Source organism: Perca flavescens, chromosome 6 (genome assembly GCF_004354835.1).
Source record: "Perca flavescens isolate YP-PL-M2 chromosome 6, PFLA_1.0, whole genome shotgun sequence".
Classification (NCBI taxonomy): Eukaryota; Metazoa; Chordata; class Actinopteri; order Perciformes; family Percidae; genus Perca; species Perca flavescens.
The window spans coordinates 140856-159748 of NC_041336.1; the positions used below are offsets into that span (position 1 = coordinate 140856).

The 18893-nt window shown below is 44.2% G+C and overlaps 2 protein-coding genes across 6 annotated transcripts in view; one reads left to right on the plus strand and one right to left on the minus strand.

The window, feature by feature from the left end:
* Nucleotides 1-11065, plus strand: part of LOC114556715 (tropomyosin alpha-4 chain) — a 17953-nt gene extending 6888 nt beyond the window's left edge. The window contains exons 4-10 of the mRNA XM_028579750.1: nucleotides 3055-3176; nucleotides 3903-3922; nucleotides 4055-4125; nucleotides 5544-5619; nucleotides 8141-8203; nucleotides 8367-8436; nucleotides 10918-11065. Of these exons, the coding sequence (XP_028435551.1) occupies nucleotides 3055-3176; nucleotides 3903-3922; nucleotides 4055-4125; nucleotides 5544-5619; nucleotides 8141-8203; nucleotides 8367-8436; nucleotides 10918-11000 (505 nt within the window). The 3' untranslated portion in view covers nucleotides 11001-11065. The remainder of the gene's footprint in view (nucleotides 1-3054; nucleotides 3177-3902; nucleotides 3923-4054; nucleotides 4126-5543; nucleotides 5620-8140; nucleotides 8204-8366; nucleotides 8437-10917) is intronic.
* A 2824-nt stretch (nucleotides 11066-13889) lies between these two features.
* Nucleotides 13890-18893, minus strand: part of pmvk (phosphomevalonate kinase) — a 15510-nt gene continuing 10506 nt past the window's right edge. For 4 of the 5 annotated variants that reach the window (XM_028580451.1, XM_028580447.1, XM_028580450.1 and 1 more), the window contains exons 5-6: nucleotides 14493-14622; nucleotides 13890-14398 (exon numbers count right to left, since the gene is read on the minus strand). In XM_028580451.1, the coding sequence (XP_028436252.1) occupies nucleotides 14238-14398; nucleotides 14493-14622 (291 nt within the window). In that variant the 3' untranslated portion in view covers nucleotides 13890-14237. The remainder of the gene's footprint in view (nucleotides 14399-14492; nucleotides 14623-18893) is intronic. The other variant, XM_028580452.1, reaches the window with a different exon arrangement.

Consider the following 18893-nt stretch of genomic DNA (forward strand, 5'->3'; position numbering starts at 1 on the left):
ATCAATAACACACCAGAGACACAGCAGAGCTAATCAATAACACACCAGAGACACAGCAGAGCTAATCAATAACACCAGAGACCCAGCAGAGCTAATCAATAACACACCAGAGACCCAGCAGAGCTAATCAATAACACCAGAGACAACGCAGCGCTAATCAATAACACACCAGAGACACAGCAGCGCTAATCAATAACACACCAGAGACACAGCAGAGCTAATCAATAACACACCAGAGACACAGCAGAGCTAATCAATAACACACCAGAGACACAGCAGAGCTAATCAATAACACACCAGAGACACAGCAGAGCTAATCAATAACACACCAGAGACCCAGCAGAGCTAATCAATAACACACCAGAGACACAGCAGAGCTAATCAATAACACACCAGAGACCCAGCAGAGCTAATCAATAACACACCAGAGACCCAGCAGAGCTAATCAATAACACACCAGAGACACAGCAGAGCTAATCAATAACACACCAGAGACCCAGCAGAGCTAATCAATAACACACCAGAGACACAGCAGAGCTAATCAATAACACACCAGAGACACAGCACCATCCATACAGGTAGCTCTGTGTCATGCAGACGCTGCACCATCCATACAGGCAGCTCTGTGTCATGCAGATGCTGCACCATCCATACAGGTAGCTCTGTGTCATGCAGACGCTGCACCATCCATACAGGCAGCTCTGTGTCATGCAGACGCTGCACCATCCATACAGGCAGCTCTGTGTCATGCAGACGCTGCACCATCCATACAGGCAGCTCTGTGTCATGCAGACGCTGCACCATCCATACAGGCAGCTCTGTGTCATGCAGACGCTGCACCATCCATACAGGCAGCTCTGTGTCATGCAGACGCTGCACCATCCATACAGGCAGCTCTGTGTCATGGAGACGCTGCACCATCCATACAGGCAGCTCTGTGTCATGCAGACGCTGCACCATCCATACAGGTAGCTCTGTGTCATGCAGACGCTGCACCATCCATACAGGCAGCTCTGTGTCATGCAGACGCTGCACCATCCATACAGGCAGCTCTGTGTCATGCAGACGCTGCACCATCCATACAGGTAGCTCTGTGTCATGCAGACGCTGCACCATCCATACAGGCAGCTCTGTGTCATGCAGACGCTGCACCATCCATACAGGCAGCTCTGTGTCATGCAGACGCTGCACCATCCATACAGGCAGCTCTGTGTCATGCAGACGCTGCACCATCCATACAGGCAGCTCTGTGTCATGCAGACGCTGCACCATCCATACAGGCAGCTCTGTGTCATGCAGACGCTGCACCATCCATACAGGCAGCTCTGTGTCATGCAGACGCTGCACCATCCATCTGATGCACACTGCACACCTAATCTGGGTGATATGAGACTGTAAGACGATTACAGAGACACTGATCTGTGTTTGTGGTTATTTTTAAAGAAATGGCAGATTCCCTAAACAGATCCAGTGTGGCAGGCTTTACGTTTTTATGATGTAAATTGAGGAGAGCAAAAGCAGTATCGGCTCCAAATATCGGCTCCAGAAAATCGGCAGCTGTATCAGTAATCGGCAAAGGCTGACGAAGAAAAATCGGTATCGGCACTAAAAAAATCCATATGGGTGTATCCCTACTTTTATGTGTTTTCCAGGTAGCCTGAATCCTAAATGTAATCGTGTCCAAGAGCACCTCTGGGCCGTCTGTCCCATCCCGTCTGCTGTCTTTATCTCGATGTCCACGCAACCATTGATCTCAGCTGAGGGTTCTTCAGGTTAGGGACATCTAGGCTCTGTTTTCTCTGTTTTAACCCTAACCCTTCTTTTCTAACCCTAACCCTAGCATTCTTTTAAGTTTAATTCTGGCTCTTTTGTTTTGCCAAATAAATGTAGATTAGAACCATTTGTTAGGTGTTTTTAAATGTAGAAATAGGGCCCTCTAGGGGTAGAGAGTGGAACAAAAAGAGGAGCCTTGGCAAAATGTTCGTATTGTTTCCACTCGCCCTATTAGGGACAAAGGGAGGGCTTTCCATCTCGTAAGGTCATTTTTAATTTCCCCCATCAATTTTCCATAGTTGGCCTTGAACACATGTAGTATGTCAGAAGTTATAACAATTTGTAGGTATCTGAACCCTTAGTTAGGCCAGTGGAATTTAAATCTTCCAGTTAGTTGGGTCGGCTATTGTCCCACCAACATCAATGCCTCAGATTTTGATTGATTAATTTGATAGCCTGAGAGTTCTCCATATTCTTTTAGAGTCCTTATCAGTGCAGGGACAGAAGGAACTGGGTCGCTGATATACGCCAATGTGTCATCCGTATAGAGCCAAATCTTGTGCACGGCCCGCCCATCGTCTATTATACCCTTAATATGTTCATTTTGCCTGATTAGAGCTGCTAGAGGTTCAGTATTAATAGCAAAGAGTAAGGGACGGGACAGTCTCCCTGTCTGACCCCTGTCTTACTTTGGGTTTGTGTATATGACCCTCATCCAATCCACAAACCTCGAATCCCATAGAAGCTCGTGGTTTATACAGAAAGCATTGAAACTGATGAACATGGAGTTTTTCATACTTTTCTTGGCACGTTATTACATTTAGAGTTCTTGTATCATTAGCTCTGTGTCTGCCTGGGATAAAGCCTGTCTGATCTGGCTTCATCAGTTTATCCTTGTTGCCAGGATATTGGTCAGTAGCTTTTGGCTAACAGGTCTATATCCTTGGCAGGATATCGGGTCTTTACCTTGTTAGTGGATCACTGATATGATGGGTCTGACCGTGTAGTTGGCGGGTCGGTTTTGGATAGGGCGTAGTTTAAACCTTTAGTTAATATTGGTACTGGGTCGTATACAAAGCTGGAGATTGGTTGTTTTTAAGTTTCTTTTCATGGCCTCCCGTGTTTCTGTGATATCATTTGCGATGCCTCAGACTCTGAAAGTGAGGGTGAATTTAGGCTTGCCAGAAAAGTCTGTTATCATTTGTTGTTTTCAATTTAGGCTGTATAATTCACCCCCCCCTCCCTCTACCTCCCCCTCTCCCTCCCTTTGGCTCCCCCCAGAGGGATGAAGGTGATAGAGAACCGAGCTCTGAAAGACGAGGACCGGATGGAGCAGCAGGAGATTCAGCTCAGAGAAGCCAAACTGATCGCTGAGGAGGCTGACCAAAGAAAATACGTAAGAGGTTCACACTTATACTTTTATTTATTTATTTATATATATATATATATATATATATATATATATATATATATATATATATATATATATATATATATATACACTACTCAACCAATCAGGATTCAATCCTAGCTGTCAATCAGGAGGTTTCAGCCCATTTTTATAGCATAGTGATCAGAAACATGAACTCTTGGACAAAAGTCTGAACTACCTAAAGTTACAGAAATCCAGATGTTTTGGCTTCACTTATACAGTCGATGCAGCAACATCTGGTTTATAATCCAGAACACAGACCCACTGCTCCCTTGGCAGTTAGATGCAGAGAATACATAATGTACATAATACATGTACTGTACTGTGCAAAAGTCTTAGGCAGTTGTGAAAAAATGCTGTAAACTAAGAATGCTTTAAAAATATAAATTATTGCTTATTTTTATCAATTTACAAAATGCAAAGTGAGCGACCAAAAAACATCGATGATGATGATGATGATGCTGTCTTGAAGGCAAAGGGGGGTCACACCAAATATTGATTTAATTTAGACTTCTATTCTGTTCATTCACTGCATTTTGTTAATTGATGAAAATAAACTATTAACATTAAGCATTCTTAGTTTACTGCATGTTTTCATACGTGCCTAAAACTTTTGCACAGTACTGTATGTGACAAGTACTTTTACCTTTCCCTTAACATGTCCAACACATGTTGGTGTGTACTGTCTCTTTAAGAGATACTAAATTACCAAAGGAGGTAGTTTTCTGTTTTAAATCCCTTTGAATAAGTTACTGTAGTTTAGAAAGATGTGTTTTTTTTTTTTTTTTTTTTTAACTGTTCAAAATAAAAATAAGAAGATGTGTGACATCAGGTGTGTTTGATTGACAGGTGGCTCGTAAACTGATGATGGTGGAAGCAGAACTGGAACGAGCTGAAGATCGGGCCGAGCAGGGAGAGAGGTCAATAACACACACACACACACACAGATACACATAGATACACATGCACGCGCACACAGACACACATGCACAGATACACACAGATGCACGCACAGACACACACACACACATCCTCACACGTGCGTGCACACACACACACACACATCCAGACACACAGACGCACACACGCATGCGCACGTCCACACACATGCACGCACACACTAACCGCTGCTTACTGCATGAAGCTGCTCTGATAGCGCTGAGAGACAGACAGGTAGAAGGAGAGAGAGACCGATGATTTTTCTTTCAGTGGAGCTGCCCCCTGCTGGAAGTCAGACAGAATGCAGCTTTAAGGAGCTTCAGCTTCACTTCTCAGACCCTTCACACCTAGTCTGTTACTCTCAGACCCTTCACACCTAGTCTGTTACTCTCAGACCCTTCACACCTAGTCTGTTACTCTCACCCCTAGTCTGTTGTTACTCTCAGACCCTTCACACCTAGTCTGTTACTCTCAGACCCTTCACACCACACTCTCAGACCCTTCACACCTAGTCTGTTACTCTCAGACCCTTCACACCTAGTCTGTTACTCTCAGACCCTTCACACCTAGTCTGTTATTCTCAGACCCTTCACACCTAGTCTGTTACTCTCAGACCCTTCACACCTAGTCTGTTACTCTCAGACCCTTCACACACCTAGTCCTCAGTCTGTTACTCTCAGACCCTTCACACCTAGTCTGTTACTCTCAGACCCTTCACACCTAGTCTGTTACTCTCAGACCCTTCACACCTAGTCTGTTACTCTCAGACCCTTCACACCTAGTCTGTTACCTCAGACCCTTCACACCTAGTCTGTTACTCTCAGACCCTTCACACCTAGTCTGTTACTCTCAGACCCTTCACACCTAGTCTGTTACTCTCAGACCCTTCACACCTAGTCTGTTACTCTCAGACCCTTCACACCTAGTCTGTTACTCTCAGACCCTTCACACCTAGTCTGTTATTCTCAGACCCTTCACACCTAGTCTGTTACTCTCAGACCCTTCACACCAGTCACTCTCAGACCCTTCACAGTCTGTTACTCTCAGACCCTTCACACCTAGTCTGTTACTCTCAGACCCTTCACACCTAGTCTGTTACTCTCAGACCCTTCACACCTAGTCTGTTACTCTCAGACCCTTCACACCTAGTCTGTTACTCTCAGACCCTTCACACCTAGTCTAGTCTGTTACTCTCAGACCCTTCACACCTAGTCTGTTACTCTCAGACCCTTCACACCTAGTCTGTTACTCTCAGACCCTTCACACCTAGTCTGTTACTCTCAGACCCTTCACACCTAGTCTGTTATTTTTCCAGTCCGAGGTCTCCTTTTCGCTAACAGCGCTCTAATTTCTTCCTGTCTGTTTCCATGGAAACATGTCGCTGCTGCATGTCTAACAGTAAGGTCCGGAGGTTGGAAGAGCAGCTGAGGAGTTTCGACCAATCACTGAAGAGCCTGCAGGCGTCTGAGGACAAGGTACTAAGTGTCACCTGACCTGTTGCCCAATCAGAGCAGCTCCTCCTCCTGACCTCTGACCTTAAGCTTCAGCTCCTCTTCCTGCCGCCTCTCTCTGCATGGCTTTAACCAAACTCACCACACTGACACACTGCTGCCAAGGGACACTGACCCCCAGAGACACACTGACCCCCAGAGAGACACTGACCATTAGGGTCACACTGACCCCCAGAGAGACACTGACCACCAGAGACACACTGACCACCAGAGACACACTGACCACCAGAGACACACTGACCACCAGAGAGACACTGACCACCAGGGTCACACTGACCACCAGAGACACACTGACCACCAGAGACACACTGACCACCAGGGACACACTGACCACCAGGGTCACACTGACCCCCCAGGGTCACACTGACCACCAGGGTCACACTGACTACCAGAGACACACTGACTACCAGAGACACACTGACCCCCCAGGGTCACACTGACCCCCCAGGGACACACTGACCACCAGGGACACACTGACCACCAGAGTCACACTGACCACCAGGGTCACACTGACCCCCCCAGGGACACACTGACTACCAGAGACACACTGACCTCCAGGGACACACTGACCACCAGTTTCCTGATAGTTACTGGTTTTCCTGCTGGCATTGAGACATTCGCTCGGGGCAGAAACCGAACTGCTAACTGCAGAGCTCCTGATGGCGGCCAGTGTGAACAGACAGATTAGATAACTAAATGTAAGGGTCTCTGCTTCGCGGCTGGTGTGTCCGTGGCGTCAGAGACACCCGACTGACCTGTCTGACCCCTCTGTGACCTCTGACCTGCAGTAAGAGCCGGCAGTTGGAGGAGGAGCTGAAAACAGTCTTCACTGGTTCAAAGTCTCTGCAGGCGCAGACGGAGAAGGTAGGAGGAGGAGCACTCTGACATCACAATGTTCACGTTTATGATCTTACTCTGAAAGGGTTCTGACATCACAATGTTCAAGGGTAATATTCTGACTGACCCTAATGTTGTCCCTCGACCAAATGCCTCTCCAAGTGTGTCCTCTGTCTCAGACTAATGCCCAATAATATCTATAATAATATATATAATCTAGGAATAAAATCCTGAGTCTCCCGTTGTCTCCATCGTTGGGTGTAAGGTCATAAAACTCTTCGTCTTTCTCCGGTCTGGACAATCCAACGTGTTTGATATTATCCTGTTTGAAGTCTTGGTAGTGAAGTTAAATCATTTGAACATCAACAACCAATTGGTGCTAAATTTTCTGGTTTTCAACCCTTCTGATGTGAGTCATCGAGACCTTCCTCCACAACTCTGTGGAGGAGGGTCTGTCTAGTCCACACAGCATTCCTGGATGGGAGACAAACGTGCTCTGGTTTATTGGTATTTCTTTAAACCAATCACAATCATCGTGGGCGGGGCTAAGCTCTGCTAAATAGTCTCAGGAAGGAACAGGTTTTGGTGGAACATGTGGACCTTCAGAAGTAGTTTTAGTCGTGGAACAGAAAACTCAGATTGGACAGATAGTCTAGCTAGCTGTTAGACAGACAGACAGGTAGACAGACAGACAGGTAGTCTAGCTAGCTGTCAGACAGACAGACAGACAGTCTAGCTAGCTGTTGGACAGACAGGTAGGCAGTCTAGCTAGCTGTCTGTATTTACCCTGCAGAGATCTGAGGAGCAGTTAACCATAGTCCTCACTGTCTGTCTCTCTCTGTCTCTCTCTGTCTCTCTCTCTGTCTCTCTCTCCTTGTCTCTCTCTGTCTCTCTCCTTGTCTCTCTCTCTGTCTCTCTCTCCTTGTCTCTCTCTCTCTCTCCTTGTCTCTCTCTCTGTCTCTCTCTCTCTGTCTCTCTCTCTCTCCTTCTCTCTCTCTGTCTCTCTCTCCTTGTCTCTCTCTCTCTCTCTCTTGTCTCTCTCTCTGTCTCTCTCTCTCTGTCTCTCTCTCTCCTTGTCTCTCTCTCTCTCTCCTTGTCTCTCTCATTGTCTCTCTCTTTCTCTCTCCTTGTCTCTCTCCTTGTCTCTCTCTCTGTCTCTCTCTCCTTGTCTCTCTCTTTCTCTCTCCTTGTCTCTCTCTCTGTCTCTCTCTCCTTGTCTCTCTCCTTGTCTCTCTCTTTCTCTCTCTCCTTGTCTCTCTCTCCTTGTCTCTCTCCTTGTCTCTCTCCTTGTCTCTCTCCTTGTCTCTCTCTCTCTGTCTCTCTCTGTCTCTCTCTTCTTGTCTCTCTCTGTCTCTCTCTCCTTGTCTCTCTCCTTGTCTCTCTCTCTCTCTCTCTCTCTCTCTCTCTCTCTCTCCTTGTCTCTCTGTGTCTCTCTCCTTGTCTGTCTCTCTCTGTGTCTCTCTCCTTGTCTCTCTCTCTCCTTGTCTCTCTCTGTGTCTCTCTCTCTCTCTCTCTCCTTGTCTCTCTCTGTGTCTCTCTCTCTCTCTCTCTCCTTCTCTCTCTCTCTCTCTCTCTCTCTCTCTCTCTCTCTCTCTCTCGCTCTCTCCTTGTCTCTCTCTCTGTCTCTCTCTCTCTCTCTGTGTCTCAGTACTCTCTGAAGGAGGACCGGTACGAAGAGGAGATCAAGAACCTGAGCCGCAAACTCAAGGAGGTAACACTTCCTCTTTACCTACTGACTTCCTGTGTGTGACTGCTGACTTCCTGTGTGTGACTGCTGACTTCCTGTGTGTGACTGCCGACTTCCTGTGTGTGACTGCTGACTTCCTGTGTGACTGCTGACTTCCTGTGTGTGACGGCTGACTTCCTGTTTCCAGGCTGAGAGCAGAGCCGAGGCTGCGGAGCGTTCAGTGGCCAAACTGGAGAAAACCATCGACGGCCTGGAAGGTGAGTTCTTCTTCTGTCAGGGGTGTACTATCAGGTCAGGGTGTACTATCAGGGTGTACTATCAGGGTGTACTATCAGGGTGTACTATCAGGTCAGGGTGTACTATCAGGGTGTACTGTCAGGTCAGGGTGTACTATCAGGGTGTACTATCAGGGTGTACTATCAGGGTGTACTATCAGGTCAGGGTGTACTATCAGGGTGTACTGTCAGGTCAGGGTGTACTATCAGGGTGTACTATCAGGGTGTACTATCAGGGTGTACTATCAGGGTGTACTATCAGGGTGTACTGTCAGGTCTGGGTGTACTATCAGGTCTGGGTGTACTATCAGGTTTGGGTGTACTGTCAGGGTGTACTATCAGGTCTGGGTGTACTATCAGGGTGTACTATCAGGGTGTACTATCAGGTCAGGGTGTACTATCAGGGTGTAGTATCAGGGTGTACTATCAGGTCAGGGTGTACTATCAGGGTGTAGTATCAGGGTGTACTATCAGGTCAGGGTGTAATATCAGGGTGTACTATCAGGTCAGGGTGTACTATCAGGGTGTACTGTCAGGTCAGGGTGTACTATCAGGGTGTACTATCAGGGTGTACTATCAGGGTGTACTATCAGGGTGTACTATCAGGTCAGGGTGTACTCTCAGGTCTGGGTGTACTATCAGGTCTGGGTGTACTATCAGGTTTGGGTGTACTGTCAGGGTGTACTGTCAGGTCTGGGTGTACTGTCAGGTCTGGGTGTACTGTCAGGTCAGGGTGTACTATCAGGTCTGGGTGTACTGTCTGGGTGTACTATCAGGTCTGGGTGTACTATCAGGGTGTACTGTCAGGTCAGGGTGTACTATCAGGGTGTACTGTCAGGTCTGGGTGTACTGTCAGGTCTGGGTGTACTATCAGGTTTGGGTGTACTGTCAGGGTGTACTGTCAGGTCTGGGTGTACTGTCAGGTCTGGGTGTACTATCAGGTCTGGGTGTACTATCAGGTCTGGGTGTACTTTCAGGTCTGGGTGTACTGTCAGGTCTGGGTGTACTGTCAGGTCAGGGTGTACTGTCAGGGTGTACTATCAGGGTGTACTATCAGGGTGTACTATCAGGTCAGGGTGTACTGTCAGGTCTGGGTGTACTATCAGGTCTGGGTGTACTATCAGGTTTGGGTGTACTGTCAGGGTGTACTGTCAGGTCTGGGTGTACTGTCAGGTCTGGGTGTACTGTCAGGTCTGGGTGTACTGTCTGGGTGTACTATCAGGTCTGGGTGTACTATCAGGGTGTACTGTCAGGTCAGGGTGTACTATCAGGGTGTACTGTCAGGTCTGGGTGTACTATCAGGTCTGGGTGTACTATCAGGTTTGGGTGTACTGTCAGGTCTGGGTGTACTGTCAGGTCTGGGTGTACTGTCAGGTCTGGGTGTACTATCAGGTCTGGGTGTACTATCAGGTCTGGGTGTACTTTCAGGTCAGGGTGTACTATCAGGGTGTACTGTCAGGTCAGGGTGTACTATCAGGGTGTACTATCAGGTCTGGGTGTACTGTCAGGTCTGGGTGTACTGTCAGGTCTGGGTGTACTATGAGGTCTGGGTGTACTGTCTGGTCTGGGTGTACTATGAGGTCTGGGTGTACTATCAGGTCTGGGTGTACTATCAGGGTGTACTGTCAGGTCAGGGTGTACTATCAGGGTGTACTATCAGGTCTGGGTGTACTATCAGGTCTGGGTGTACTATCAGGTTTGGGTGTACTGTCAGGGTGTACTGTCAGGTCTGGGTGTACTGTCAGGTCTGGGTGTACTTTCAGGTCAGGGTGTACTATCAGGGTGTACTGTCAGGTCAGGGTGTACTATCAGGGTGTACTATCAGGTCTGGGTGTACTGTCAGGTCTGGGTGTACTGTCAGGTCTGGGTGTACTATGAGGTCTGGGTGTACTGTCTGGTCTGGGTGTACTATGAGGTCTGGGTGTACTATCAGGTCTGGGTGTACTATCAGGTTGTACTGTCAGATCAGGGTGTACTATCAGGGTGTACTATCAGGGTGTACTATCAGGTCAGGGTGTACTGTCAGGTCTGGGTGTACTATCAGGTTTGGGTGTACTGTCAGGGTGTACTGTCAGGTCTGGGTGTACTGTCAGGTCTGGGTGTACTGTCAGGTCTGGGTGTACTGTCAGGTCTGGGTGTACTTTCAGGTCAGGGTGTACTATCAGGGTGTACTGTCAGGTCAGGGTGTACTATCAGGGTGTACTGTCAGGTCTGGGTGTACTGTCAGGTCTGGGTGTACTGTCAGGTCTGGGTGTACTATGAGGTCTGGGTGTACTATGAGGTCTGGGTGTACTGTCAGGTCTGGGTGTACTATGAGGTCTGGGTCTACTGTCAGGTCTGGGTCTACTGTCAGGTCTGGGTGTACTATCAGGGTTTCCCCCTCTCATTCCCCCTGCGCTGGTGCGTTTGTGTCTGTAGTGGGGCAACAACAACAACAACATTAATAACTTTTCCTTGTTTCAGATGCTTTGACTTCGGCCAGAAACGCCAACATGGAGCTGCAGGCGACGCTGAATCAGACCATGGAGGAGCTCAACTCCTGTTAGACCCCCCCACCTCCTCCTCCACCACCTCCTCCTCCACCACCTCCACCTCCACCACCTCCACCTCCCCCTCCACCACCACCTCCCCCTCCACCACCACCTCCCCCTCCACCACCACCTCCTCCTCCACCACCTCCTCCTCCACCACCTCCTCCTCCACCACCTCCTCCTCCTCCTCCACCACCTCCACCACCTCCACCTCCTCCTCCACCACCACCTCCCCCTCCACCACCACCTCCCCCTCCACCACCACCTCCTCCTCCACCACCTCCTCCTCCACCACCTCCTCCTCCACCACCTCCTCCTCCACCACCTCCACCACCTCCACCACCTCCACCACCTCCACCTCCTCCTCCACCACCTCCCCCCACCTCCTCCTCTTTGCACTCCAGAACCCCCTGATCCACCAGTCCTGTCCAATTTCTCTCTAACAAGAGCTCACCTGGTTAATCTGATTTATAGCTCTAACAAGAGCTCACCTGGTTAATCTGATTTATAGCTCTAACAGCAGCTCACCTGGTGATTTAGAAACAAGAGTCCTGGTTAATCTGATTTCAGCTCTAACAAGAGCTCACCTGGTTAATCTGATTTATAGCTCTAACAAGAGCTCACCTGGTTAATCTGATTTATAGCTCTAACAAGAGCTCACCTGGTTAATCTGATTTATAGCTCTAACAAGAGCTCACCTGGTTAATCTGATTTATAGCTCTAACAAGAGCTCACCTGGTTAATCTGATTTATAGCTCTAACAAGAGCTCACCTGGTTAATCTGATTCATAGCTCTAACAAGAGCTCACCTGGTTAATCTGATTTATAGCTCTAACAAGAGCTCACCTGGTTAATCTGATTTATAGCTCTAACAGCAGCTCACCTGGTTAATCTGATTTATAGCTCTAACAAGAGCTCACCTGGTTAATCTGATTCATAGCTCTAACAAGAGCTCACCTGGTTAATCTGATTTATAGCTCTAACAAGAGCTCACCTGGTTAATCTGATTTATAGCTCTAACAAGAGCTCACCTGGTTAATCTGATTTATAGCTCTAACAGCAGCTCACCTGGTTAATCTGATTTATAGCTCTAACAGCAGCTCACCTGGTTAATCTGATTTATAGCTCTAACAAGAGCTCACCTGGTTAATCTGATTTATAGCTCTAACAGCAGCTCACCTGGTTAATCTGATTTATAGCTCTAACAGCAGCTCACCTGGTTAATCTGATTTATAGCTCTAACAGCAGATCACCAAGTTAATCTGATTTATAGCTCTAACAGCAGATCACCAAGTTAATCTGATTTATAGCTCTAACAGCAGCTCACCTGGTTAATCTGACTTGTTTTAAGTCATGTGACGTTGTTCGGCTCCGGCTGGTTACGGCTAGAAGCAACATGACCTCATGACTTCGTGTAAATATACAAGCCAACTTCCTTAAGCAAAGTGGCGTGTTATCTGTACGCGTTTTCAGATATCTGCGTGTATAGAGCGGGCGTACACATACTCGCCACTTGGTGTGTTATCACACGATCCCCGGTCTCCTGGGTTGTTAATAAGGGCGTACGATACGTGTCCTACATGGGCCACTTCCTGAGATCAGTCTGCTAGAAGGGAACTAACACCAGGCTCCTGGGGGAAACTATTCCTTATGTTATATATACGTACGGCTTCTAGCCTCAACCCTCTGACTTCTGAGGTCAAAGAAACATCCCCCACCCCCTCACAAACACATTCCTTCTCTGATCCTTTACATTTGTTTGAAGCGTTGCTTTACCCCCCAATCAGTGCCAACTCCCCCCTCAGTATTATGTGATGAGGCCAGACGAGGAGCTGCCAGATAGTTTTTTTTTGTCTATAAGGGAGTTTAACAGTAACTTACAGCCATTCCTTCGTAAAGAACTAATAACGACTATTCCTTTGTTTTAAAGGTAACAACCTGGACCCTATTTACCATGTTTCTGTCCATTAAAGGACGCCTTTAATGTCATAAATACCCCAGGACAGGACTTTTAGCGTGTATAGAGCCAGCATATCTCCACATGTAATTGGGTGAATTAAGGGTTTATTTCAACCAAACCAGAGTGGTGATTGTTGGAACAGTGGAAAGATGAACCAAGACGGCTTTTGGTAGTTTTATTTAGTTTCTTTCCACTTTGAATGAAGTGTGTTTTACGATGATAAAAGTCCTGATTATTTACATGGAGTCTGGTGGAGATATGCTGGCTCTATACACGCTAAAAGTCCTGATTATTTACATGGAGTCTGGTGGAGATATGCTGGCTCTATACATGCTAAAAGTCCTGATTATTTACATGGAGTCTGGTGGAGATATGCTGGCTCTATACACGCTAAAAGTCCTGATTATTTACATGGAGTCTGGTGGGTTTGGTGATGGTGATTTCGGGGCTGTTTGATGTTAAACTAAAAGGATCTTACTCTTTAACTAAAAGTTCTATCTCTGTAGGGATCCATCCCATAATGTTGTCAGACACTTAGAATAATAATGTGAGTCTTTCAGCAGCAACAACAGAACTTTTAGTGGAACGATTGAACCTGAAACAGGAAACCAAGTCCAGGTTGAAGTTAAGAACTAATTATAAATGACTAACTATGCGTTTGTCTTGACGGTTTGTCGTTTCTTTGTTTTCATTGCCACATTAATGAATGATTTATTATTTTTGGGGGCGTGGTTTGAGGTAGCCAATGCAATGCATTCCACTGCCGTGTGGTAGTCCAGGGGCCAATCAGAAGCAGCGGACCTTTGTCCTGATGACGTGAACAAATAAAGTTTAGAGATGTTTTTACCTGGAAGCCGGTGATGATGTCATCACTGTGCTGATGTCACAGCTCATTGTAATAAATCATGACACAAAGGATTTTATAAAATAAAAGCACCGATCCAAACTGACTCGCTGGCTTTTATTCATCAGACAAGTTTCTGTTTATAAAAATATGTAAACGTGAGTTATCACAGCGATGATGATGCTGCTTCCTCTATAAAGGTGTGTTATCACAGCGATGATGATGATGATGCTGCTTCCTCTATAAAGGTGCGTTATCACAGCGATGATGATGATGATGCTGCTTCCTCTATAAAGGTGCGTTATCACAGCGATGATGATGATGATGATGATGCTGCTTCCTCTATAAAGGTGTGTTATCACAGCGATGATGATGATGCTGCTTCCTCTATAAAGGTGTGTTATCACAGCGATGATGATGATGCTGCTTCCTCTATAAAGGTGCGTTATCACAGCGATGATGATGATGATGATGATGCTGCTTCCTCGGCGAGCTTCAGGATTGGCTGCAGCTGCTCTTCTAGTGAAGGGGCGTCGGCCTCGTTGGTGATGATCCAATCAAACTCCACGCCGCTGTCCAGGCCGCACTCAGACTCTGCATCATCCACACCTGAGAGACAGACAGGTAGAGAGACAGACAGACAGACAAGTAAAGAAAGACAGACCGACAGGTAGAGAGACAGTCAGTGAGACAGGTGTGTTACCTGTGGTGAAGCTCCACCCCCTCTGTGTCCGAGTGGTTTCTGAACTTTGAACTCGAACACTTCGAGTCTGTCGAGGAAACTCTGAGAAGAACCATCGCAGGTCAGACAGCCGGCGAGCATCACTGACCACCTGACCAATCAGAGAGCAGAGAGTAATCAGACAGCCGGCGAGCATCACTGACCACCTGACCAATCAGAGAGCAGAGAGTAATCAGACAGCCGGCGAGCATCACTGACCACCTGACCAATCAGAGAGCAGAGAGTAATCAGACAGGCGGCGAGCATCACTGACCACCTGACCAATCAGAGAGCAGAGAGTAATCAGACAGGCGAGCAGAGAGAGCATCACTGACCACCTGACCAATCAGAGAGCAGAGAGTAATCAGACAGCCGGCGAGCATCACTGACCACCTGACCAACCAGAGAGCAGAGAGTAATCAGACAGCCGGCGAGCATCACTGACCACCTGACCAATCAGAGAGCAGAGAGTAATCAGACAGCCGGCGAGCATCACTGACCACCTGACCAATCAGAGAGCAGAGAGTAATCAGACAGCCGGCGAGCATCACTGACCACTTGACCAATCAGAGAGCAGAGAGTAATCAGACAGCCGGCGAGCATCACTGACCACCTGACCAATCAGAGAGCAGTTTCAGACTTAATAACAATATGAGGAGAGATGTTTCAGACTTAATAACAATATGAGGGGAGATGTTTCAGACTTAATAACAATATGAGGGGAGATGTTTCAGACTTAATAACAATATGAGGAGAGATGTTTCAGACTTAATAACAATATGAGGAGAGATGTTTCAGACTTAATAACAATATGAGGAGAGATGTTTCAGACTTAATAACAATATGAGGAGAGATGTTTCAGACTTAATAACAATATGAGGGAGATGAGATGAGGGGAGATGTTTCAGACTTAATAACAATATGAGGGAGATGTTTCAGACTTAATAACAATATGAGGAGAGATGTTTCAGGACTTAATAACAATATGAGGAGATGTTTCAGACTTAATAACAATATGAGGGGAGATGTTTCAGACTTAAAATATGAGGAGAGACAGACTTAATAACAATATGAGGAGAGATGTTTTAATAACAATATGAGGAGAGACTTAATAACAATATGAGGGAGATGTTTCAGACTTAATAACAATATGAGGAGAGATGTTTCAGACTTAATAACAATATGAGGAGAGATGTTTCAGACTTAATAACAATATGAGGAGAGATGTTTCAGACTTAATAACAATATGAGGGGAGATGTTTACAGACTTAATAACAATATGAGGAGATGTTTCAGACTTAATAACAATATGAGGGAGATGTTTCAGACTTAATAACAATATGAGGAGGGAGATGATTTCAGACTTAATAACAATATGAGGAGAGGAGATATGAGGAGAGATGTTTCAGACTTAATAACAATATGAGGAGAGATGTTACAGACTTAATAACAATATGAGGAGAGATGTTTCAGACTTAATAACAATATGAGGAGAGATGTTTCAGACTTAATAACAATATGAGGAGAGATGTTTCAGACTTAATAACAATATGAGGAGAGATGAGATGAGGAGAGATGTTTACAGACTTAATAACAATATGAGGAGAGATGTTACAGACTTAATAACAATATGAGGAGATGTTACAGACTTAATAACAATATGAGGAGAGATGTTTCAGACTTAATAACAAATATGAGGAGAGATGTTACAGACTTAATAACAATATGAGGAGATGTTTACAGACTTAATAACAATATGACTTAATAACAATATGAGGAGAGATGTTTCAGACTTAATAACAATATGAGGAGATGAGATGATGTTAACAGACTTAATAACAATATGAGGAGAGATGTTACAGACTTAATAACAATATGAGGAGAGATGTTTCAGACTTAATGTTACAGACTTAATAACAATATGAGGAGAGATGTTTAACAATATGAGGAGAGACTTAATAACAATATGAGGAGAGATGTTACAGACTTTAACAGACTTAATAACAATATGAGGAGAGATGTTACAGACTTAATAACAATATGAGGAGAGATGTTACAGACTTTAACAGACTTAATAACAATATGAGGAGAGATGTTACAGACTTAATAACAATATGAGGAGAGATGTTACAGACTTAATAACAATATGAGGAGAGATGTTTCAGACTTAATAACAATATGAGGAGAGATGTTTCAGACTTAATAACAATATGAGGAGAGATGTTTCAGACTTAATAACAATATGAGGAGACTTAATAACAGACTTAATAACAATATGAGAGAGATGTTTCAGACTTAATAACAATATGAGGAGAGATGTTACAGACTTAATAACAATGATGGAGAGATGAGGAGAGATGTTACAGACTTAATAACAATAACAGACTTAATAACAATATGAGGAGAGATGTTACAGACTTAATAACAATATGAGGAGAGATGTTACAGACTTAATAACAATATGAGGAGAGATGTTACAGACTTAATAACAATATGAGGAGAGATGTTACAGACTTAATAACAATATGAGGAGAGATGTTTCAGACTTAATAACAATATGACTACAGACTTAATAACAATATGAGGAGAGATGTTACAGACTTAATAACAATATGAGGAGAGATGTTACAGACTTAATAACAATATGAGAGATGAGATGTATGAGGAGAGATGTTTCAGACTTAATAACAATATGAGGAGAGATGTTACAGACTTAATAACAATATGAGGAGAGATGTTTCAGACTTAATAACAATATGAGGAGAGATGTTACAGACTTAATAACAATATGAGGAGAGATGTTTCAGACTTAATAACAATATGAGGAGAGATGTTCAGACAGACTTAATAACAATATGAGGAGAGATGTTACAGACTTAATAACAATATGAGGAGAGATGTTATGAGGAGAGACAGACTTAATAACAATATGAGGAGAGATGTTACAGACTTAATAACAATATGAGGAGAGATGTTACAGACTTAATAACAATATGAGGAGAGATGAGACTTAATAACAATATGAGGAGAGATGTTACAGACTTAATAACAATATGAGGAGAGATGTTACAGACTTAATAACAATATGAGGAGAGATGTTTCAGACTTAATAACAATATGAGGAGAGAGATGACTTAATAACAATATGAGGGAGATGTTTCAGACTTAATAAGACTTAATAACAATATGAGGAGAGATGTTACAGACTTAATAACAATATGAGGGAGATGTTTAACTTAATATAACAATATGAGGAGAGATGTTACAGACTTAATAACAATATGAGGAGAGATGTTTCAGACTTAATAACAATATGAGGAGAGATGTTACAGACTTAATAACAATAACAATATGAGGAGAGATGTTACAGACTTAATAACAATATGAGGAGAGATGTTTCAGACTTAATAACAATATGAGGAGAGATGTTTCAGACTTAATAACAATATGAGGAGAGATGTTTCAGACTTAATAACAATATGAGGAGAGATGTTTCAGACTTAATAACAATATGAGGAGAGATGTTTCAGACTTAATAACAATATGAGGAGAGATGTTACAGACTTAATAACAATATGAGGAGATGTTTCAGACTTAATAACAATAGGAGGAGATGTTACAGACTTAATAACAATATGAGGAGAGATGTTACAGACTTAATAACAATATGAGGAATCAGACTTAATAACAATATGAGGAGAGATGTTTCAGACTTAATAAGAATTAGACTTAATAACAATAATATGAGGAGAGATGTTTCAGACTTAATAACAATATGAGGAGAGATGTTACAGACTTAATAACAATATGAGGAGAGATGTTTCAGACTTAATAACAATATGAGGAGAGATGTTTCAGACTTAATAACAATATGAGGAGAGATGTTTCAGACTTAATAACAATATGAGGAGAGATGTTACAGACTTAATAACAATATGAGGAGAGATGTTACAGACTTAATAATAATATGAGGAGAGATGTTACAGACTTAATAACAATATGAGGAGATGTTTCAGACTTAATAACAATATGAGGAGAGATGTTTCAGACTTAATAACAATATGAGGAGAGATGTTTCAGACTTAATAACAATATGAGGAGAGATGTTTCAGACTTAATAACAATATGAGGAGAGATGTTTCAGACTTAATAACAATATGAGGAGAGATGTTACAGACTTAATAACAATATGAGGGGAGATGTTTCAGACTTAATAACAATATGAGGAGAGATGTTTCAGACTTAATAACAATATGAGGAGAGATGTTTCAGACTTAATAACAATATGAGGAGAGATGTTAGACTTAATAACAATAGAGAGAGATGTTACAGACTTAATAACAATATGAGGAGAGATGTTTCAGACTTAATAACAATATGAGG